Source organism: Callospermophilus lateralis, chromosome 1, assembly GCF_048772815.1.
Source record: "Callospermophilus lateralis isolate mCalLat2 chromosome 1, mCalLat2.hap1, whole genome shotgun sequence".
Classification (NCBI taxonomy): Eukaryota; Metazoa; Chordata; class Mammalia; order Rodentia; family Sciuridae; genus Callospermophilus; species Callospermophilus lateralis.
In genome coordinates, this window is record NC_135305.1 from 88,514,917 (window position 1) to 88,540,097 (window position 25,181).

Consider the following 25,181-nt stretch of genomic DNA (forward strand, 5'->3'; position numbering starts at 1 on the left):
CTTAACAAGGCCCCAAGTAACTTAGTGAGACCCTGTCTCAAAATAAAAAATAAAAAGTCTGGGGATGTAGCTCACTGGTAAAGCACCCCTGGGCTCAAGCCCTAGAACCAAAATCAAACAAACAAAAAAGATACTGGTATATATTTAATTTCTTGGTATGAGTTCATAGTTTTTTATATATGTTTTGAAAGTGCTATAGTTACTTAATATTAATTAAATGATATATGATTGTGTTTCAGGAAGGGAAACAGCAAATGATTAAAAGACTTTAGTTTCTCATTATAAACAGTGTTTCTTTTTTCCTTTCTGCAGGTCTTAATCCTGTTTAAACTAATTCTTCTTGAAAAAAAGGTGAGAGAAAAGATGCAATATTTATTACATTTTTTACATAAAAAAGGAACAGATGATGAAGTATTAACACATTTTTGGCCTATCAAATTGTGAGCTGAAGCATATATTCTTTTTCACTGCCATAGAAGGGTAAATTCATGTATTTCTTCTGGAGGCAATTTGATCTTGCCTCGAACTTGCAATCCTCCTTCCTCAGCCTCCAAAATAGCTGGGATTACAGGTGTGCACCATCATGGAGGTCTATCTTACCTGTTTTAAAGTGTATAATTCAGTGGTATTAAGTACTTTCACTTTGTTGTGCATCTATCACTGCTATCTATCCATAGACCTCTTTTCATCATACAAAACTGAAACTGTGCGCCTATTAAATAGTAACTTTCCATTCTTCCTTTCCCTCTCTACTGGCAACCACCATTTTACCCTCTGTTTCTGAATCTAACTACTCTAGGTTCCTCATATAAATGGAATTATACAATACTTGTTGTGTGAGTGTACTTGGAGTGTGGGGTGCTAGAGATGAAACTCAAAATCTCATTCTTGATAGGCAAGTGCTGTAATGTTGAGCTACATCCCAAACCCAGTATTTTGTCTTTTTATAACTGGGTTTATTTCACTTAGCGTAATGCCCTTGAAGTTCATGCATATTGTAGCACGTGTCAGAATTTTCTTTCCCTTTAAGACTGAATAATATTCCATGTAGCTATACTATAAATGTTTATCCATTTACAACAAAAGTACATTATTCAATGTGTAGTTGTTACTGTTCTTCTTTAACAGACAGGCAGACATTTAATCAAATACCTATAGAGCTAAAGAGTGAGTGTATCCATTTACTTTTGAAAGATTTTCCTATTATAAGATTACCTTAGGGCTGGGGTTGTGGCTCAGCTGAAGAGCACTCACCTAGCACGTGTGAGGCGCTGGGGTCGAACCTCAGCACCACATAAAAATAAATAAATAAAATAAAGGTTAAAAAATAAAGATTACTTTAAAATTTATGCCTTGATTCTGGGTTTTTCTGAATTTGTGTTTTAAATTACAAAAGAATCTATTAATATATAACTTAATTTTTTCTTTCTTTTCTTTTGTTTGTGCTAGGGATTAAACCCAGAGCCTTTCTCATTCTAAGCATGCATTGGCCACTCAGCTACACCTCCCAGCCTGTGATTTCTTTTTTTTTTTTTTTAAGAGAGAGGAGAGAGAGAGAGAGAGAGAATTTTTTTTTTTTAGTTTTTCGGCAGACACAACATCTTTGTTTGTATATGGTGCTGAGGATTGAACCCGGGCCACACGCATGCCAGGCGAGTGTGCTACTGCTTAAGCCACATCCCTAGCCCCCCTATGATTTCTTTTTTAAACATAAGCAAATCTTTGCTTGTTTACCAAGTCATTTAGCATTAGCCAGTATTAGTTTTGGTGTAGTCTCTAACTGAATCCTGTTCTAATTTAATTTTTTCTCAAATTTTGTTCTGAAAAATGTTAAACCTACTAAAAGTTGGTAAATAATATAATACCTTTTTACCCTTGATCTGTATTTACAATTTGATACTTTCACATTATATTGCTTTATACATGTTCATTTCATTTTTCCCCTGAATTATGATACTTTTTGAGGGGGGATTACTGGGGATTGAACTCAGGGACACTCAACCAAAAATTTTGTATTTTATTTAGAGACAGGGTCTAACTGAGTTACTTAGCATCTCATTTTTGCTGAGGCTGGCTTTGAACTCCCGATCCTCGTCTCAGCCTCCTGAGCCACTGGGATTACAGGTGTGGGCCACTGCACCCAGCTGAATCATGAAACTTTGAAAGAAATTTTGTAGACATCATGGTACTGCAAATAAGGGAATATTTCTGCATTACCAAAATACCAATATCACATTTGAGAAATTTCACATGACCCAATAAATGACATCTAGTGAACAGTCCATTTTCAAATTTTCCCAGATGTCATAATTCCTTTATAGCTGTTTTTTTTTTCCTGGTTCCTCAAAAATTTAATTGGATTTTTCTAGAAATACTTTATATGTTTGAAGTGTACTTTGTGAACTAGAGAATTTCTTATCACTGGAGGTGTTAGAAGATAGATATTAAGGACTTTGCAGAATGGATTCTAATTTTAAATAGAAAATGACTTCTGAGGTTACACAACCCTCTGGTGTTAATCTCTAAATTTTGTCTCTATTGTACCTTAGTGTTTGTTTTTATTTCTCAGACCTCTCTTGACTAGACTTATCCCATCAATCTCTTAGTAATATGTATTTTTATAAAAATTGCAGTTTTAGTCAGGCGTTATGGCACATACCTGTAATCCTAGCAGCTAGGGAGGCTGAGGCAGGAGCAATGCAAGTTCAGAGCCAGCCTTATCAACTTAGCGAGGTCCTACACAACTCTATGAGACCCTGTCTCAAAATGCAAAGAACTGGGAATGTTGCTCACTGGTTAAGTGCCCCTGGGTTCAATCCCCAGTACCAAAAACTAAAAATAAAAAGAATGACTGAACTTTTCTCCTATGTGAATGTAACCTCATGGACATAAGACTAAACTGTAAGCTGGAATTTACACTTGTGTCACAATAAATAATTTATATTTTGTTAGAGATTAAAAAAAAATCCATAGCTAATAGTTGATTTTTGTAGGGGATCCAATCAAGGATTATGTATTATTGCATTGCTCACTCCTTCTAATTTCAAACAGTTCCACCATCTCTCTTTTTTTCGTTAGTTTCATTTTGTATCTCATGACATTTGCACTGTTTTAAGATACCAGACTAGTCTTGCAGTGTTTAGTTTCTGTTTTCTTGTGGCTAGTTTCAAATTTAACTTTTTGGTAAGAATGCTTCAGAGGTGGTGGTATATTCTCAGGATATGACATCAAAGGCTCATAACTACTTGTACTATTTCTGGTGATGTTAATTTTGGTTAAGGTGGCAGTTAACATATTATCAATATGTAATTTGTAGGATAATGCATTGTGAGTATCCCTGTTGTTCAACAATCTTTCACAGTAGTTTTAGTGTCTTTGGCAATTTTTACTCAAATCATGATGGACTCTAAATAGTGATTTTCTATCATTGCTTATACATTTATTAATTGCTGCTCTTCCCCTTTTTTAATATTATGGTGGATTTTCTAATTTAATTTTGATTGAATCCATTTCAGGTTCTTTTTTATATTTCTCCAGTGAATAAATTGGTGGGTGCACTGATGACTGTGTTGTCCCTTTTTCCAGGTAAGAGAATGGTAGTATCTACTCTATCCTTTGTTTAACATTTTGTTTTGTTTTGTTTTTGCACTACTGAGGACTGAACACAGGACCTAGTACATACTAGGCAAGCATGCTACCACTGAGCTACATCCCCAGCCCTAATATTTCTGTTTTAACATGGCATTTTCCTTTTGGCATAGATTAAGGGAGTTCTGGGTTTTCTTTCTTTCCTTTTTTATTTATTAAAATGTGTGTAAACATAGCTTTAAAAAATTTTTTTAATAGGAGACTTTCACTAAATAAAACAGAATATACAATTCTTATTTTCTTTAATTTTATTATAAGCCAAGCTGTTCTCCAATATTATGTATTTTAGGCATGATTGAACATGGTCTCAGTGACTGTTCTCAGTACAGGCCCCGGAAGAGTATGTCTGAAGATGCTGGTCTTCAGGAAAGTAATCCTCCTGCAGATGATTTTGTTTCTGGGTCAGCTTCTAACATGTCAAATACCAATTTGGGAACTGTCAAGAAAATCATAGCAGGAAACCATGGAGGAGATGCTTCCATCAAGACCGAAAAGCCTTTTTTCCAACTAGAACATGACAGCAGTAAAGGACAGGAACCCAGTGATACTAATCAATATTTGAAACTTCCATCTCGTCCATCTCCAGAATCTTCAGAAAGTGACTGGGAGACCTTGGATCCTAGTGTCTTAGAGGACCCCAACCTGAAAGAAAGGGAACTGGTGGGGTCAGACCAGACAAACTTATTTCCAAAAGACTCTGTGCCCTCAAATAGTACTGCAATTACTGTGCAACCTCAAGCCAATATGGGGCAGGTGGTCCTGATACCAGGGCTTATTTCAGGTTTGGAAGAGGACCAGTATGGCATGCCCCTGGCCATCTTCACAAAGGTAAAGTGTAATGTCTAGTAATAAAGACATTAGTATTTAACTTTCAGTATCGAATACATTTTCAGGTCTGAAAACTGTCCTTGAAAATTGTAAAATACACACTAAATATATAGTGCTGTGATGCTCTGTGACCATAGTATAAAGCTATAGGGAAATAACTTAGAGGATTTTAATTAATAAGAGTTTGAAACTTAAGAGAAATCACTGAATGTATTGGATATTGTTTGTTTTTTTGTTTTTGTTTTTTTGGTAGGGGGGACACCAAGGATTGAACGCAGGGGCACTTGACCACTGAGCCACATCCCCAACCCTATTTTGTATTTTATTTAGAGACAGGGTCTCACTGAGTTGCTTAGCTCCTTGCCTTTGCTGAGGCTGGCTTTGAACACTCAATCCTCCTGCCTCAGCCCCCTGAGCTGCTGGGATTACAGGTATATGCCACTGCACCTGACTTGGGTTTGTTTTTAATTATTCAGATTTCTTTTTTAAAAAGGATGAATTGAGGAAATCCAATCTTGACTGCATGTAATATATATTAAAATACTAAAATTGTAGCCTGTAGTCCCAGTTTCTCAGGAGGCTGAGGCAGGTGGAGTACTTGAGCCCAGGAGTTCAAGAACAGCCTGGGCAATGTAACAAGATGCCACTTCAAAAGAGAGGCCAATTGTGGTGGTTTGTATTTTTCAGTAATCACTATTTTCATGAACTTTTGGCCACTTGGTCTCACTCTGCGCAGTATTGATTCAAACCTTCTGGATTGTCTCCCTTATTGTCACTGATTTGTGGAACTTCTTCATATATCTAAATATCTTTTCTATTAATTTTTTACTTTGTTAGTGCTTTAGGAATCTTGTTTAGAAATTCTCTACTACCTCAAGGTCATAAAAACGTTTTCCTATATTATTTTTCTAAAAGCATTATAATTTTGAATTTTATCTTTTGGGCTACCTGAAATTGATCTTTGTGTATAGTAGGGAAGGGAATCTGTTTCTAGACTCTTGTTGCTGTTTATTGAGGCACTTGTCTATCCCGTACCAGTCCTCACATTGTGCTATTACCATGTGAATCATTTTGGTAAAGAAAAGTCTTCCTGTCATAGCATTGTTCTTCAAGTGTTTCTTGCCCTTTACATTTCCACATCAGTTTTAGAATCAACTTACTGAATCCTCACTCACGTAGATTGAGATTTTTGGTAGATAATTTTGGAGAGAATTGGAATCCTTACAGTATGGAAGTTTCTAGTTCATGAACCTGCTTACTGACCCTAACAAGAGAAAAGATGAGAAAACAGCTGTTATTTCCAGTCATATCTTTACCTTTTCCATGTCGCGTGAAAAAAATCACACTGTGGGGCTGGAGTTGTGGCTCAGTGGTAGAGCACCTGCCCCATACATGTGAGGCACTAGGTTCAATCCTCAGCACCGCATATAAATAAATGAATCAAATCAAGGTACAAAATAACTAAAAAATATTCTTAAAAAATAAAAAAGCACAGTATGCTTTCCCAGCTCTTTAGATGAACTCCTTGTTCCACCAGATTTACTAAATTGAAATGTGTTTTTACTTTATTGTTCAATTGTAGTTAAACAAAATCAGATTTACCATCTTTGCTAATTTTAAGTATATAGTTAGTTCAGTAGTATTAACTGTATTCACATTTTTGTGCTACAGATTTCCAAACTTTTATCTTATAAAACTGAAACTATGCCCATTAAATAACTCTCCATTTCCTCTTCCTCCTAGTCCCTGACATCTACCATTCTTTAAATTTCTATGAATTTGACAATTTTAGCTCCCTCATATAAGTAGAATCATACAATATTTGCCTACTTGTGACTGGCTTATTGCACTTAGAATAACCTCCTCAAGATTCATCCATGTTGTAGAATGTGACAGGACTTCCTTCCTATTTAAGGCTGAATAATATTCCATGGTATAAATATGCCTGACTTTCTTTATTCATTTGTTCATTCATCAACGGATAGTTAGATTGCTTCTACCTCTTGCCTGTTGTGAATAATGCTGCTGTGAACATAGGTATGTAAATAGCTCAGTGATGTGTACATGGTGACGTTTTATCTTAGTGATGTTTGCTTGGTGATTTTCTTAGTGTTTTTTGTTTTGTTTTTACCATTTTATACTGCAGTTTCACATATGGAAGTTAAAGTGTCCTTAAAAAGTAGGAAACCAGGAGTGGGCTTGGATATGGAGGCTGCTTTATGTAAAAGGAACTGCACTTTTGCTACCACCATACATTAAGGTTTCTAAGATTTACACTGAATTTTGATCATCATTAAAAGTAATGGTACAATTTTAAAACTGCTTCAAAATATCATTTTAAACAATGTGATAAATATGTAATACTCCCACATAGTTCAGTAGTTAAAGATTTCAAAGCATCTATAATAAAGTCTCTATAGGCTGGGGTATCGCTCAGTAGAAGAGTGTGTTAAGCACGCACTAGGCTCTGGATTGAATCACCAGCATCAAAAAGAAATTTAAAAAAGGATTTTTTAACAAGTCTTCCTTCCATTTCATTCCTGCTATCGAGCTGCCCTTTACAATAGTAATCAATGGTATCAGTGTCTTACATCTCCTTCTGGAGATATTTTATGCATAAAGAAATGCATAGAAGTAGGCACAGTGGCACAGCCTATAATCCCAGCTACTCAGGAGACTGAGACAGAAGGATTACAAGTTTGAGGCCAGCCTGGACAATTTAGCAAGTCCCTGTCTCGAATAAAAAAAAAAAATTTAACTGCAATGGGGCTGGAGATGTAACTCAGTGAGTGCTCAAGGACTGGGCATGCATGGGCCTCTGGGTTCCAAAAAAAAAAAAAAAATGCATAGATTTATCTTCTCCCTTTTTACCAAGTGTTTACTGACTATGACTGTTTTTCTGCGCTTAAATTTCCTTTACATGATATTCCTTAGAGACGAACTTCATCACTTTCTATGGCTGCAGTGTGTTTCACTATATGGCTGAACATTTATTTAGTCCTTTATTCCTGAACAGTTAGGATTCCTATGTGTTGATATAATAATGTCACAGTAACTTTTCATAAATGGAATATCACACAAGAGTAGGTTTATCTGTAGAATAAATTACAGGAGGCAGAACGCTGGGCCAAAGGGTTTATATATTTATTATTTTTTAAAGTTTTTGTTGTTTTTGGTTTTGGGGGTGCTTTTGTTTGTTTTTTCAGGATATCACTAAGTTGCCCAGCCTGGCCTTGAACTTATAATCCTCCTGCCTCAGCCTCCCAAGTCATTAAGATCACAGGCATCTACCACCATGCCCATCTAAAGAAGGTTATTGAAATACATTTTTTAAAAGCTTATAACTCCTTTTTTTTCTCTTTTTTTGTGGTGCTAGGGATCAAACCCATGCAAAGCAACTGTTCTCCCATTGAACTATATCTCCAACCCCCTATTTAAAGAAGAAAAAATAAAAACCTACTTCTTAGTTTTGATACTGTTCTTGACCTAACCAAGAATCCCACTGTTGATAATAGACCTTTCTTCCCTAACAGAATTGATTATGAAATGTAAGTTCTCTTACTGCTATTTTGCTGAGTAAATCTTTGGTAATAATTGACAGTTCTGAGAGTACCTTTATCAAGAGTCTCAGTCCTAACTGAGAAGCAGGTATTCTGTAGGGACCATATCAAGTGTAAGGAACATTCAGTATTGTAGAGGTTTTGTTTGGAAATAGGTATTTGTGGGGGTAGGAGGTACCATTTATTTTAAATGCACGGCACACAGCTCAAGCATGAAGCATGAGCCCCAGACCACCTATTTTGGCTGAGTGGTTCTGAATGAGGGGCACAGGTCCTTTCAGCCTTCAGTCCCAACAGACCTAGGTTGAGAAGCATTATAAACATCTCTATACATAGACATTGATCTGTTTTGCTGGTTGTATAGTTAGGGTTTTATTGAGCATCAACGACATTGTCAAGAATAAGAATAAAACCAAGTCATTAGACCTATATTCCAACTTCTGAAACTCTTCTCTCCCATAGTAACTGCTTAACAACCATCTGTCAGATACAGATGTAGTGAAGAATATGAAGTTATAAAAGATGTATCTCCTCTCCTTAGATTTGTTTCATGATATAATCAAGTTATATCTGGCATATCACCCAAATAACTAATTTAGTGTTTAAAAAGTGATGAGAGGTAGAAAACTTACAGAACTTGAAACTGAAAACAACTTCAGGGGCTCAACAAGTCTGTCCTCCTGGCTTCATACTCAAATGAAACCACATGTTGAAAACTAACCTGTTTAGAATCATTAAGCAGAAATTTCATATCCTTCTTCAGTCAGTCATTCCAGTGTTCGTACCTTTATTCTCAGGAAATATGGGGTCTTATTTGTTTTTCGTATACTTAATGCCTATTTAAAGTTTAGCAAATGAACTGTAATTATCAAAGAAGTGCTATTTCAAATACAATTCCAATAGAAGCCAGTTAAATACACAACTACTGCCAGTGTCATTTTTGCTTTAAATAGCAGCAAGTATTTTTACATTTTTGCATGATTTAAGGGGGGGGAAGGGGGCTGGTTCTGGGGATCAAACCCAGGCCCTCCTGTTACTGGACAGGCACTCTACCACTGAGCCCCAGCCCCAGTCCTGCATGATTTTAATAGGATAATAAAATAATGTGGTATTCTCATAATAGTACTCTTTACATGCAGATACATGTATTTTTAAATTTCTAACAGCTTTCTATTAAACAACATACTTTTTTAATGGGCTTAGTACTTCATTTACTGAATTATAAAATTCAATTTGTTAATTCCTAGAGAGGCTTTTAAATTGAGCCAGGAACAAAGTGATCGAGTAAGACAACCTTCATGTTAACCACCTTGCCAATATTTAACCCCTCATGAAGAAGATTAGCTAATCAGTAACTGGATATATTGCAGTCAAGAGCGAAGATTCCCCTGGAATATTATTTTAGTGAGTCAAAGATTAGCAGATATAGAGCCAGGCAGGGAGCAATAGGCATTTCTTTTACTGTTAGCTTTCCTTCTGTTAGCTTGAAAAGAAAGGCAGATGTTCTTTATTTTTCTGATATTTCCTATTACTCTTATGATCCACAGGGATATCTGTGCTTGCCCTACATGGCATTGCAGCAGCATCATCTTCTCTCTGATGTCACCGTTCGGGGATTTGTTGCTGGAGCTACTAACATCCTTTTTCGACAACAAAAACACCTCAGTGATGCCATTGTGGAAGTACGTTGTACATCTAAGTGGGTGTACTTGGCCCTACTGATCCCTTTGTTCCTTTCTTAAACGTAATTTTAAAGGTATAACAACACTAGTAAGGATAGTGATTGCTTACTGTATGCCAGGCATCCTAGGCACTTGCTGTTAACTGTTCTAATTATATTACATAACCACTCTGTGAGATATAGGTGTTGTTACTATCTATGGATTACACCTGCATGAGCTGAGGAACTGAAAGTTAAGTGTCTTGCAAGTGTCAAACAGCTAATAAGTGATCAAGTCAGGATTCCAACCTGAGTATTTTGGATCTATGACTAAAATGTGTTTATTGTTCAAATAATTTAAATCTTTCTAGCCTTATTAATATGCTCTTGATTCTAAAAAAGAAAGTTAAGGGGGCTGGGGTTAAGGCTCAGGGGTAGAGTGCTTGCCTAGCATGTGCGAATCCCTGGGTTCTATCCTCAGCACTACATAAAAATAAATAAATAAAATATTGTGTCCAGCTACAACTAAAAAATAAATATTTTTTTAAAGTTAAGAATAGATATTTGACATTTTATCAGTATATAAAATTTAAATCTTTTTTTTTTAACTTTACAATTGAAGTAATTTTAAGAAAAAGAAATTTTAGACACGTTAAAAGTTTTTGGAGTTAATGATGGAAACTACTTGCTTCATGGGAGAACGACAATAATACTTGAAAAAGCCATGATTGAAGTCATATTTATTATGATCCCAAATTTGGAAAGGAAACAAAGTTGTACACTGTCCAAGACCATTGGATATGGACAGGAGGACCAGAGTTGCTTCAGCATTGTTGGTTATATTGTAGTACAGAAGTTGGTTGGCAGCTTCTTGGTTATTTATTTTATTATTTCTATTTGAAAACCAATGTAGGGGCTGGGGTTGTGGCTCAATGGTAGAGCACCCGCCTTGCAAATGCGAGACCCTGGGTTCCATCCTCAACACCACATAAAAATAAATAAGTGAAATAAAGGTATTTTGTCCAACTACAACTAAAAAATAATAAATATTTTTTAAAATAGAAAACCAATGTATAATTACACAAAAACTTCTTTTATATCAAATATTACATCATAAAAGATATTCTGAAGTATGCACTTAAAAGGAAGACTTTTGAGGAATTATACTTAAGTTCATTTCTATAGTGAAATAAAGGTAATTTTATTATATAGGTACCTCTATTTTTCAAAAATATTTAGAAACAACATGAATTACTTTTATAATTCAGAATAGTATATTTATGCATGTATTTCCTAAAAACAGAAAATGAGTATTTTTAAACACAAAAAGAAAAAAACTCCAGTATAAAAACCTGGCACATTTTTAGAGTCACCAATTGAGAATGCTATTATTCATATATTTTTATTTCTAGTTCCAACTTCCCAGTAGTTTTTTAAGTGTGGCACGAATATCTGCATGAATGCCCAGATTCTGACTTATACCTGGGCATCCTGTAGGTAGAAGAAGCTCTGATCCAAATCCATGATCCAGAACTCAGGAAGCTACTTAACCCAACCACTGCAGACCTAAGATTTGCTGATTACCTAGTGAAGCACGTGACTGAAAACCGAGATGACGTCTTCCTGGATGGCACTGGCTGGGAGGGAGGTGACGAGTGGATCCGGGCCCAATTTGCAGTCTATATCCATGCCCTGCTGGCTGCTACATTGCAGTTAGGTAAGAAACCACTTAGCACACAGTCACCCTTTTTTTTTTTTTTTTTTTTGTAATTTTTTATGTAGTAACATATATTATTATATATCTGAATTGCACAAGAAATACATATTTGTTATAGAAAATTACCTGTTACTCCTTTATATAGAGATAACTACTATTAATATTTGAATATTTTATCTTTAAGACCTTTTTATCTATGTATATATATATTTGGATCTGGGCTTTATGGTGGTATTTTAGGGATTTTTTTTTTTTTTTGAGATGGGTCTTACTGTTGACTCAACTGGTCTTGAACTCATGGGATCCAGTGGTCCTCCCATCTCAGCCTCCCAAGTAGCTGGGATTACAGGTGTGCATATCAGACCTAGTGCCTCTGGTATTTTTGGTAGTCCTTTTGCAAAAAATAAATCCCTTTAAACATGTTCTGAAACTAAATTTTTCTTTGTAGTAGAAGCATGAGCTTATATGAAGACAGTAAATACTGATCTTCATCATTCCTGTGAAAAATAACATTCTGGATAATTAAACCTTCAAATGTATACCCCCATTGTAAGAAATAATATTTATTCCTATTAATGATTAAAATGATTTAAACATAAATGCAGTGTTAAAACTATCTCATTCCACTTAGGAAAAAATATATACATACAGTGGAGTAGAATTCTGACATGAACTTTTCCACCTTGGACATTTGGCAACTATTCACTAGATTTCTTGTTGTTAAAAGACTATTGAAGCCAAGTGCAGTGTCGCAGGTCTGTAATCCCAGCAGCTCAGGAGGCTGAGCCAGCCTCAGCAACTTAACAAGGCCCCAAACAACTCAGTGAGTTCCTGTCTCTAAATAAAAAATATTTTTTTAAAAGGCTAGGGATATGGCTCAGTGGTTAAGTGCCCCTGGGTTCAGTCTTCAGTACAAAAAAAAAAAAAAACGTTGAGCTTGAGTTTTTTGTCTCCTTCAGTTATCTCTACCACTATTTTTTAAAATTCTCATGAAATACATATAACACAAAATTTATCATCATAATCATCTTTTAGTGTACATTTCCACAGTGTCATTAAGTACATTCACATTATTGTGACAGTAATTTTTTTCATCAATATTATACCACCTTTTCCTAAGCCAGTTCTTCACACATAGGATATATGGAGTTGTTTTTTTTTTTTTTAATTGATTCTTTTTAGTTAAACATGGCAGTTGAGTTCATTTTGATAAAATTATGGTGGGATTCACTGTGGTATATTCATATATGTACCTAGGAAAGTTAGGTCAGATTTTTTCCACTGTCTTTCCTATCCTTATCACCCTCCAATATATGGAGTCTTAAGTCCAGGCATGTTCTTCATTTGTAAAGGAAAGCAAAGTAAAAAATCCTTATTGGTCAGTGGGATGCTTTTAATTTTCTGTTGCCTCTATAAATGTAGCAGCTGAAACACTAAAATTAAATCTTGTAACCCAATAATCTAGAATGAATCTCAGTCTTTACTAGTCTCTACCAGTCACTTGGCTTCCAGAGTAATTAGTTTAACTTTTAAACTTATTTTCCCAGGGAGCAGTAAAACACTGAATAATAGAATTAGCTAACTTTTTAAAAAACATTTAATGTGTATAGCATTTTCCATGTAATAATTCATTTCATCCTCATAAGAATCCTGGGAGGGGGGCGGGGGGGGGGCGCCTGAGGGGCAAGGGGGGGGCGGCCTGGGTTTGTGGCTCAGTGGTAGAGTGCTTGCCCAGCATGTATGAGGCACTGAGTTTGATCCTCAGCACCAAATAAATGTAAAATAAAGATATTGTGTCCACCTAAAAATAAAAAATTTTTAAAAATTAAAAATTTTAAAAAAAGAATCCTGGAGGTAGATACCGTTTTTCCTCACCCTCCCAACCCCCAACCCCCGCATTGTATGCAAGACAGAATGAGGCACAAAGAGTTGAATAGCTGGTTCATACATCTGGTAAGAAACAGCTAGAATTTCTTTTTTTTTTTTTTTAATAGTTGCTCAAAACATTACAATGATCTTGACATATCATATATTTGATTCAAGTGGGGTATGAATTCTTTTTTTTCCACGTGTACAGATTGTGGTATCACATTGGTTTTACAGCCACGTTTATACATACAGCCATATTAGTGTCTATTGTATTCTGCTACCCTTCCTATTCCCCCCCTCCCCTCCCTTCCCCTCCCATCACCTCTCTCTACCCATTCTATGACACTTTTCTCTCTCTCTCTTTTTTTTCTTCCTCACACCATCTTGTATGTAATTTTGCATAACAGTGGGGCTCTCCTTCCATCTTCCATGCGATTCCCCTTCTCTCTCCCATTCCCATGCATCTCTCATCCCTATTTAATGGTAATCATCTTCTCATGCTCTTCCTCCCTGCTCTGTTTTGAGTGAAACAGCTAGAATTTCAACCCAACAGTCTGGCTCAGGCCCACGTCTTATCAAGGAAGAGAGCAAATTGAGCCCAATGAGCTGCTTGAGGAATATATTCTTAGAACACCACCTTTATAATCCCTGAAGTTCAGGAGGCTGAGGCAGGAAGATGATGAGTTCAAAGCCAGCCTCAGCAAAAGCGAGGTGCAAGTCAGTGAGACCCTGTCTCTAAATAAAATACAAAATGGAGCTGGGGATGTTCCAATTGGCTGAGTGCTCCTGAGTTTAATCCCCAGTACCCTCCTGCAAAAAAAAAAAAAAAAAAAAAAAAAAAAACCTTTATACTGCAAATGGAGCTTCCTATCTCCTACTCTTCTTTTTCTAGCAACAGAAGGTACTTGTATTTTACCTTCACAGCAAAAAACATGCAGTTAATACATAAATCAATAGCCATTTGAATCTGTTCTCCATTTTCTGTTCTTCCAAGTGGAAGAAATGCTCTGCTTTGAAAACTTTGAGCATTAAGTATGAAAATCCCCATTTATATTATTTTTAAGTATTAGCTCAGTGGTAGAACTCTTGCCTTGCACAAATAAAGAAAATGTGTCTATCTACAACTAAAAATATGTTTTAAAAAGAACTAATATATGTATTCACCTTATTTTTTGTAGAAAAATAACATTTATGCAAAGAAAGATATCCTAACTGCCTTCTCCATATGTATAAACCAGTATGTTTATTCACAATCAAATAGATAGTTTTTGTTTAATAAATAATGCTGTCCTTGTAATAGTAAAGAGAACAGGGAAACATTTTGGAGTTATAAGGAACCTTGGAAAATATCTGGCTCAACCCTCTTATTTTCCAGTTAGGAAAATGAAGTTCTGAGGGATTAAATGACTTGCCAAAGACCACATAGCTTCTTAACTGGATTCTGGAGCTAGACCCAAGTTTCCTGACATCTGGTAGGCCATCTCCCAAAACAAATTGGGGGAGCCGGGGATAAAGCCATTCCTTCACCCTTTATGGTTGTTAATCTTCACATCTGTGAAAGGCTACAGACAGGACCAACTTCTTTCAAATATTTACTTGACAGATAATGAAAAGATATTATCGGACTATGGGACAACTTTTGTTACAGCATGGAAGAATACTCACAACTACAGAGTATGGAACAGCAACAAGCATCCATCACTTGCAGAAATAAATCCAAAGTAAGCACATCCTCTGAAGACTGATAGTACATAAAATGGTTTCTTTACTAAGTATGCCCTATACAAAGAAAACTATGTCTTAATTTTGATGTTGTGAATATCTTCAAGAATCACGTTAAATAGTTTATTAAAAAGCTCATAGAAGTGGTATACACCTGTGATCCCAGGGCATACCTCACCCAACCAGGAATGCTAAAGCAAGAAGATAAAAAAGTTTAAGGCCAGCCAGTGCAATTTAGTAAGACCCTGTCTCAAAACAAAAAATAAAAAGGGCTGGAGGTGTAACTCAATGGTAGAGCACCACTGAGTTCAATTCCTGATACCTGCACCAAAGGAAAAAAAAAAACACCTACATCCAGAGAAGCAGCTTAAAAACTGCTTTCATATTCAAAGTCTTTGTACAAAAAACACAAGATATTATTGGAAGGATTAACATTTCTCCAGCATTGATGTGGTCATAGTGGAAGTTCTTGACATGGTGATGCTCAGAACATAATGATCTTCTCTCACTTTCCCTAGAGCTGTACTTCAACTGAGTGAGCAAACAAGACTAAGTTTAGAAGGAAATATCTGAGATTCTAAAATGCAACAAAATTTAATGCTACAATACTAAATGTTGACTGGACAAACTATCCCATGTAGGCATAAAAGATATACTGTGGAGTGATACAGTTATGAAATAACATTTGGGTGTGAATACAATAGAGTAGAATCCTAGGAGATCGATTGATATAATTCATAGATGCTGGGAACTTATGTTCAAAAGATTTAAATGATGTTGTCTTTAATGATATAAGCACACCCGACTGGTTTTGTATGTGTGTATGTTTGTGCATTTTAAACTTTTACTTCTTGGTAAGAAATGGACACGTGTGTGAGACCCTGGGTTCTCCAGTATTGCAGAAAAATCCCCAGTACTTTAAAAAAAAAAAAAAAAAAAAAAAAAGGATAGGTATGGTGGCTCACACATGTAATCCCAGCAACTCAGGAAGTTGAGGGAAGAGGATCACAAGTTTAGGCCCAACCTCAGCAACTTAGCAAATCCCTGTCTCAAAATAAAAAGAACTGGGGATATAGCTCAGTGGTAAAACACCCCTGGGACCCAGGTTTAATCCCCAGTACCAAAAAAAAAAAAATTTCACAGAGGTCAACTTTATACTGACTGCCATCCTACTTGGGAGCAAGGATTAGTTTTATTTAACTAAGGATGTGATTTAAATGGTCCTAAAAAGGACACCCCTGCACACACACCAGATATTTAAGTAGTAGTGACCTGGGGAAGCGTGTGGGGGTAAAGTGATGTAGAATAGTTTGGGAAAAAATGTCTCTATCAAGAAAAATTAATGGGTTTAGTGCTAATGTGGGTTTAGTTATCATTTAGTTAACATAATGAGCTGTAAGAGTTTAGTTACTGCTTCTAGTGCCTTCATCTTGAACCAGCACTGCAGACTGTAATGCAGGTCCATGAGAGTGAGTTTACTTGGAGTGAGTTTTAAAGGACTGTAAAATACTACTTTAAATAAAATTTAAAAAGTTATGTAAGTTGAGAGGAGGCTGAAGAAGGACCTATTAACTAGGGTAATTGTATGGTCAAGATAGCAGATTTTCAATATTTTTACCAGATTAAAACAAGAAATGGGAGCTGGGGTGCAGCTCAGTGGTAGAATGTTTGGTTTGCCTAGCATGAGTGAGGCCCTGGGTTCCATCTCCAACACCATCAAAAAAAAAAAAAAAAAAAGAGGAACAAGAAAGAAAAGAAAAAAAGAATACAAGTGATAGTCTTTAAGTATAATTTAGAAATACTCCAAACTAATTGTAATTTTTGTTATCTGTGAAACCCTTTTCAACTTCTAAAGATTAGAAAAGGCCATTTTCAATAAGCCAAGGGCACATTTCATTCCTAAAATACAGCCTTCCAGGAACAGAAAGAATGACTATGTGATCTCCAAGGTTTTTCAGTCTTGTGATTCAGGAATTCAGAATTTTTCTGGAGGAAGAGTTACATATGCTTAATTTGACCCAGAGCAATTCATTGCCATTTTTTAAATAGCACTTAATAAGCAGCTATGGAAGGCTGGGGATGTTGCTCAGTGGTAAACACTTGCCTAGTTTGCATGAGTAAGAATTTACCAGGGTTATGATTTGTTAGACTTTGACAGAGGAACCCCTGAATATGAGGTAAGGATTTGGATTTCTTTTTTTTTTTAATATATTTTATAATTGTAGATGGACAGAATGCCTTTATTTTATTTGTTTATGTGATGCTGAGGATCGAACCCAGTGCCTCACACATGCTAGGCAAGCGCTCTGCCACTGAACTACAGCCCCAGCACAAAGATTTGGATTTCTTGACCTATTCGTTCATAGTCTGACTGTAGTCAAGATGTGTGTTTGGGGTTTTATTTTTGTTTTAGTTTGTTGAGAAAGGGTTTTGCTGTGTTTCCCAAGCTGGCCCTAAACTCTTGGGCTCAAGTGATCCTCCTGCCTCAGCCTCCCGGTTTGTTTTAATAATATAGTATCATTTTGAAGACCTGCTTTTTTTTTTTTGGTATCAGGGTGTGAACCCAAGCACTTAACCACAGATCCACATTCTCAGTCCCTTTTATAATTTATTTAGAGACAGGGTCTCACTGAGTTGCTTAGGGCCTCGATAAACTGCTGAGGCTGGCTTTGAACTCAAGATCCTCCTGCTTCAGCCTCCTGAGCTGCTGAGATTATAGGCGTGTGCCACCATGTCCAGCAAGACCTGCATATTTAATTGCTTTTTTAACAAAGTATGGATTTTTGCTGGTCTACCTACATCTCATGACCAGTAGCACACATTTATAAGTTGACTGGGATCAAGGTATAATTCATGACCAGGGCCTCAAGTCAGTGACTCACCTTTACTGTCCTGGTGAACTTTTAAAAAATGTTGATGGGCAGGCACAGCTCTATGGGATCACTTAATCTTGGAATTTGAGACCTACCCGAACAACATAGCCAACCCTATCTTGATAAAATTAAATTAAACAACAACAAAAAAAAAAATGTTGATACTTGAGCCTAACCCAGACCAAATAATTCAGAATATCAGGGTAGACTAATATAACTGCCCATTCTCCCAAGTACGCGTACACACACACACACACACACACACACCACCCATTTAACAAGGGAGGAAACTAAAACTCAAGAAGATTTGAGTAATCTCTTTGGGATCTCATAGTGTTAATAGAAAGCTATGACCCAGTTATGTCACCCCTGAGAAATTTACTAATTTTTGTGTGTATGGTAACTCTTTGTTTTACAGCCATCCATTTCAAGGCCAGTACTCAGTATCAGACATGAAGTTAAGATTCTCTCAGTGAGTACCCAAAAAAATATGGGGAAAATTCTTTTGTCTGAATTTATGCCATGTGTTTCATTGTTAATTAGGAATTTTGTTTTTCTGCTTGATAAACTGTGCTTTAAATAGTAACCAAATATATGCATAACATTGTCTAGCTTGGCAGTGTGTATATTTCAAAGTAAAGATACTTTTGTTCCATGATAGAGAGGGAGGTTAATTCTTATTTTGATGAAGTACCTTTGGTAAACCACATCTATCTAGGAGATTTAACTACACATCCTTATGTCTTCACCTTTTTTTTTTTTTTTTCATCTAAATCTTTCAGTATATTCTGAAAATTTGCACTTAAATGGTTAATAGATTTTATAACAAATAATGAATAATTTTAGCTTCTTAATAATTCTAACTTGGTATGGTTATAGAGTGATGAACATATGTGTGCATGTGTGAGATTTTTTTAAATTGTACTTAACACTTCTCTCTTTTACTCAGTTCTGTTCAGAATAGTGAACGTGGCAAAAAAATTGGAAACGTCATGGTCACAACTAGCCGGAATGTTGTACAAACAGGAAAAGCTGTTGGTAAGGCATGCCTTTAACCAGGAACAGATTGGAGTTGTACATTTCTATTTTCTGCCCTCGATATGTAATTGATAAAAACTTAGAGTTTTTGAGAACTACATATTATGATAATACAAAAGGGGTTTTCAAATTTTCATCTTACCTATTTAAAAAGTTCTTATCACACCAGATAATATAGGATTCATTAATTTCACACATCTGATGGGTAGTGACAAAATTTTCTAATGAGATCACTATTCTGCCACCAGGGTCGAAACTTCACCAGAGTTTTTTTGCACCATTCCCTGAGATGCCACAGTTCTTTATAAATAGCAGAGACTCGAAATAAAATGGACATTAGGAGCTGCTATCTTCTGATGTAGTATCACATCTCAAAGAAAATTAATGAAACTAAAGGTTGAATTTTTTTGTTGTTGCTAAAGATCAACGATATTGCTGGACATGGTGGCACATGCCTGTAATCCCAGTGGCTCAGGAGGCTGAGGCAGGAGGATTTTGAGTTCAAACCAGCCTCAGCAGCTTAGCAAAGCCCTATGAAACTCAGTGAGACCCTGTCTCTAAATAAAATACTTAATGGGCTGGGGATGTGGCTCAGTGGTTAAGCACCCCTGGGTTCAATCTCTGGTACCAAAAAAAAAAGAAAAAAATAGATCAAAGACATTTATAAAACCTTTATAGATTGATAAAAAGAAGAAGAAATGCCAGGCACAGTGGCATATAATCCCAGCAACTTGGGAGGCTGAGGCAGGAAAATTGCAAGTTCAAGGTCAACCTCAGCCACTTATCAAGGCCCTTAGCAAGTTAGCAAGACCCTATCTCAAAATAAAAAATAGAAAGGGCTGGGGATATGGCTCAGTGGTAGAGCACCACTGAGTTCAATTCCCAGTACCAAAAAAAGAGAAAGAGAAGGAGAAGACACAAATAACCAATATTAGAATGAAGAATGGTACATCACTATAGATCTTACAGAAATTAGAAATAAAGGAACATTGTGAACATTTCTATGTCAACAAATTTGACAACATAGATGAAATATACAAATTCTTTGAAAGACTCAAATTTTCAAAACTGATGCAATAAAAAACAAAATCTGAATAACTTTATATATCTAGTAGAAAAATTGAACTCAAAATTTAAAACTTTGCCACAGGTTTTAAATTTAATCTTGACCTATATGGCTTCACATTGAATTCTATCAAAAATATAAGGAAGAAGTAATACTAATTTTACACGAAATCTTTCAGAAAATAGTGCATTGAACTAAGGCTGTTATTGACCCAGATACCAAAGCCAGATAGATAATAGCATGCTAAGTATGTAATTCTGCACCTAGCTTTTTTCACTTAAAAAAAAAAATTATATGTTGACTGAGCTCAAAGTATAATTCATGACCAGGACCTCAGGTCAGTGATTCACCCTTACTGTCCTGGTAAGATTTTAAAAAAATGTTGATAGACAGGCACATTGGCACATACCTATAGTCCCAGTTATATGGAAGGATCACTTAATCCAGGAATTTGAGACCAACTCAAGTCACATGATCAAACCTTATCTTGATAAAAATTAAATTAAATTCAAGAAAAAAATAAGAATGTGGATGTGTAATCGATGTGATTCTGCAACTTTTATTTGGGGTAAAAATGGGAGTTCATAACCCACTTGAATCAAATGTATGAAAGATGATATGTCATGAGCTTTGTAATGTTTTGAACAACCAATAAAAAAAAATTAAAAATAAAAAAAAAAGAAGAAGAAAAAATTGGCGGGGGAGTCCTGGGAATCTAATCTAGGGCCTCATGCATGCTAAGTGGTGCTTTGCCAATGAGGTACATCCCCAGCCCCTTTATTTTGAGATAGGATCTCACTAAATTGCCCAAGTTATGCTTGAACTTGTGATCGTCTTGCTTTAGCTTGTCAAGTAACTGAGATTACGGGTTTTGCGCCGCTGTGCCCAGGCACTTAAAATATTTTGAAGATTGTTCCTTAACTATTCTAAAGTTATTTCTCATTCCTTTTCTATACTTTTAACCTTTTTTAATTTCAAACTTAGAAGCATTGTAATAGTAAAAGGAACTCAGTTATCTCTGACTTGCCAATTATGTTTTGCCTCATTTGCTTTGTCATACCAGTAGAGCATCTCTTATTTCTTAGTTCCCGAGAAAGGTTAATTGACCCTTACTAAACAGTTCAAAAGCTCCATGTTGAGATCCTTATAGTTCCAACATCCTATATCCCTAGAAGGACAGTGAAAGAACTCCACAGGCTCATTTTAAAAGATAAACACAGGGGCTGGGATTGTGGCTCGGTGGTAGAGCACTTGCCTAGCAAGGCCTTGGGTTTGATTATCAGTACCACATCAAAACATAAATAAATAAAATAAAGTTGTCATGTCCAACTACAACTAAAAATTTAAAAAAAGATAAAGACAGGACTTATAGCTGTACTACAGGTTCACTTTGTTTTGTTTTTGTGGTACTGGGGATTAAACCCAGGTTCTTCATGCATTCTAGGCAATGCTCTACCACTGAGCTACATCCCCAGTTCTTTTCTATTTTTAAGACAGGATCTTGATAGGCTGACCTTGAATTTATGATCCTCCTTCCTCAGCCTGCTGAGTTGCTGGGATTACAGACATGTGCCACCACACTCAGCTATTGTACTTGATTTTTAGTGATGCCACTGCTAATAATTCTAAGTCCAAGCTAAGCATGGCAGTGCACACCTGTAATCTTAGTGGCTTGAAAGGCTGAGGCAGGAGGATCACAAATTCAAAGCCAGCCTCAGCAACTTAGCAAGGCCCAAAATAACTCGGCAAGACCCTGTATCTAAATAAATTACCAAAAAGGGCTAATAATGTGGCTCAGTGGTTAAGTACCCCAGGGCTTAATCCCACTACCAATTAATAAATTCATTCATTCAAAGGCCAATTCTCTTCTACATTCCCGTTTCTCAGAATGTGATTCAACTTAAATAATTTCATGTTAGTATCAACTTTTCAGGTAAATAGAGCTCTATAGTTGGTGAATGTAACACAGTGTTAACTTATAAAAAGCAAATTTCCCTAAGACAGCCTAACCACTCTATCCTGATTAGGTTATTATCAGTAATCAACTCAATATTTAAGGTACGAGAGCACTTTTTACTTTTAGACTCTCCAAATAATTCTGATGCACAGCCGGTGTTGATATTAATACTGCATTAAACAGGTTGATAAACAGGCTGGTAGCAGAGGCTGCACGGCTCTTTTAGGTGTTAAGTGCTCCTGTCCATCTTTCAAATGCAAGAGTGGACTCCTATACACCAAAAAAGTCATCCAGTTTCCTATAAGATATTCCCATATGGAGAGGGATTGTTTTGAAACCAGAAATGTAAATGGTTATTTTCCTAATTATAACATATTGGCGTCCAGTGAGTTAACTTTATTAATGAGCATTGTTCTCTCGCTGACATTTTTCCTTGTTTATCCTTGTCATTCCACCCAGGTCAGTCAGTTGGAGGAGCTTTTTCCAGTGCAAGGACAGCTATGTCTTCATGGCTTTCTACCTTCACCACATCTGCCCCCCAGAGTCTCCCCGAGCCCCCTGATGGGAAGCCCTGAGGCTGGTAGCAGAGGCTGCATGGCTCTCTTAGGTGTTAAGTGCTCCTGTCCATCTGCTGCTCCCAACCTCTCCTTCACTGGCCCTGGGTCCACAGCAGGGGACTGAGACATAGAACTGTTTACATGGACAGTTGCACTTTTTCTAAATGAAGATCACTGGATGCTAAAAAGATGAAATCACATCCATGGCAGGAATGGGCTTGGGGTTTAAATTGACTCCTGGTTGGGGTTTAAATTGACTACTTTTATTTCATTTTATTTCATTCTGAGCCTGATTAAAACACAGTGAACACACAATGAACATCTAATGAATTCTGAGATGTACATTTGTTTACTTTAGAAAAGTTTTTGCTTATGTATATTTTGTTCTATTTTGCTGTTTGAATATCTAGATGGCCATTGTAATTTATATTTGCTAAAATTAAGTTATACTATTATTTTAATTTCTCTAAAGTTAACCCTAAAATGTGTTTATAAAGTTCAGAGGCCACACAGTCCAGCCTTTGTTTTCCTGAGTTAGAGGATGATTTTTGGTTTGTTTTTTCTACCCACAAAACACATTTATCAAATCATTTCTTCCCAGAACTGTGAATGTCAGAAGGGGAAGTTCTGAGGTTAGGGTGTCTTTTTCGGGTTTTTAATTTGTTCCTTCCTGACAAACTTGCTTTGAAGCAGCCAGGAGTGTCACTGTGTTCCCGTCCTCTTCCTAACCGAGCCAGAGAGTATGCAGAGAACTAACATAGTGACGGTGACCGTGGTGTTGGAGCAGTTTGACATGAATGTGTGTGGGGCAGTGCTCTCCAAGACCAATGTGTTGCTTCTGTCAACCCTAGTCAAGTTACTGCCTTTATTTATTTATTTTTGATCCAAAGTTTGTGCCTTCTATTTCTTCTTTTGAATAGTTTTCCATTGACAGACCTAGACAGGTTTTTTTCTCTTAGCTTTGTTTTGTTTTGGGGTGGGGTTTTATTTTGTTTTGTTTTGTTTTTTGTTGTTTTATGTTGGCACTGCTGGAGATGGAACCTTGGGCCTCACACCTGCTGGGTGAGTGCTCCACCACTGAGGCTGCATTCCCCAATCCGGTGTTCTTCTTCATAAAGCTTTTCAAGGCATTTAGCCTTGACAGTCCTCTTGTAGTCAGTCCCTGCCCCCTTCTAAAAGTGTTTTTAAGAGAAAAATAAAATGAGTCATAAATATTAAATAGAAATCTCAACTTAGAAAAGCAAGAGGCAAGGGAAAAAAAACTACAGCCATGCCCTCAGTCACTATTTCATAAGGATGTCTGATTTTAGGTTGCCATGAGCATGCATGTGCTGCGTGCTAACTATCTGTACACAGCTAGAGCTCAGGTGTTTGCCTGCTCAGTTCATTTGTTTTGCAAGGGAACTTGAATGATGTTCTCAGGGAGTGCTTATGGAGAACAGATTGCCTTCTCAGTAGCAAAGGACACTTGGAAATTCATTGTAAGTATAGTCTACATATGATATGGGAAGTATTGGGGAAACATGGGATCTAATTAAGGACACTGATTATATTTGATTTATCCCTTTTGAAATGTTTGTTTATAAAGTAAATCCTCCTAAGGCATGGGAAATGAACATGGAGGCATAATCTAAATATCCCTAAATTTACCAATTTGTGCTACTCAAGTCTTATAAATCTAAAAGCATATTTATGTTGAAGCATAACAACTCAAGAATTCAGCCAGGTGCAGTAGCACATACCTATAATCACAGTGACTTGGGAGGCTGAGGCAGAAGAATCGCAAGTTGGAGGCTGGCCTGAGCAACTTAGCAAGACCCTGTCTCAAAAATAAAAAAGACTGGGGATGTGGCTCAATGGTAAAGCATCCCTGGGTTCAATACCTATACCCCTTCCCCTCCCCACCCCACCCCCCCAAAAAAACTTGAGAATTCAATGATGATAAATTGAGGGGCTTAATGTGAGAACTTCATTATTTCATGTAGCCAGAAAAATTAACCTCAGGAAATATTTGAAGATAAGAAAATAATACCAAACAAAACCTTAAAAGGTACTTTAGTCACTGTTGTACTGAGACTATAAAGAATTCATTCTAAGATCTCATCTCATTTCAAGGCCACATCATTAGTTGGAACATGATGGTATATTCATGTTCAGTTGTTACTTCTCAACTGCCAGGTCACATGCCAGGAGCTGAGAGCCTTGTGAAGGGTCAGCCAGCAAGATACTGGTTCCTCCTTTAGTTTGTGCCAGGTTTGTATGATGGGGGTAAACTTCCATCTCCCATCCAAAAGCAGTCCAACCCATGTTTTGGAAACCACTAAAGTAAAAATAGTTACATGGAAGTTTAACTTTGCTTTAGTATCACCTGTTCCTCAATTGAATGTATATTTTAATTGGACATTCAATTAATGTTGCATGTTAAGGGTCTGATCACTTGACAAATATCTCAGAAAATAGAATTTTTATCAAAAATGGTCAGAAGACCATACCCACACTTTCCTTTAGGTTCTAGGAGATACTGGAGTTTTCAAGGCTCATAGGTCATTATATTCTCAGGAGGATCCCTAAGTTCACAGCATATTGAGGGCAGGAAACCTGGCCCCTGTCCTGGGAGCCCACCTAATTGCAATCCAGACTCCAGCTAAGTGGCTAGCCCCCCTCAGGACACTGATTCTGTGAGACA

At 36.4% G+C, this 25,181-nt stretch overlaps 1 protein-coding gene across 3 annotated transcripts in view; it reads left to right on the top strand.

Annotated features, from left to right (window-relative positions):
• The window catches only part of Avl9 (AVL9 cell migration associated), a 57,767-nt gene that overhangs the window by 25,699 nt on the left and 6,887 nt on the right, over positions 1 to 25,181 (top strand). Inside the window, exons 8-16 of one of the 3 annotated variants that reach the window (XM_076836117.2) lie at positions 313 to 351; positions 3,516 to 3,585; positions 3,938 to 4,476; positions 9,584 to 9,718; positions 11,194 to 11,413; positions 14,886 to 15,003; positions 18,296 to 18,349; positions 18,827 to 18,915; positions 22,398 to 22,810. In XM_076836117.2, the coding sequence (XP_076692232.2) occupies positions 313 to 351; positions 3,516 to 3,585; positions 3,938 to 4,476; positions 9,584 to 9,718; positions 11,194 to 11,413; positions 14,886 to 15,003; positions 18,296 to 18,349; positions 18,827 to 18,915; positions 22,398 to 22,513 (1,380 nt within the window). In that variant the 3' untranslated portion in view covers positions 22,514 to 22,810. Of the gene's footprint in view, positions 1 to 312; positions 352 to 3,515; positions 3,586 to 3,937; positions 4,477 to 9,583; positions 9,719 to 11,193; positions 11,414 to 14,885; positions 15,004 to 18,295; positions 18,350 to 18,826; positions 18,916 to 19,163; positions 20,600 to 22,397; positions 22,811 to 25,181 lie in introns of those variants that run through there. The other 2 variants (XM_076836124.2, XM_076836131.2) reach the window with 2 other exon arrangements.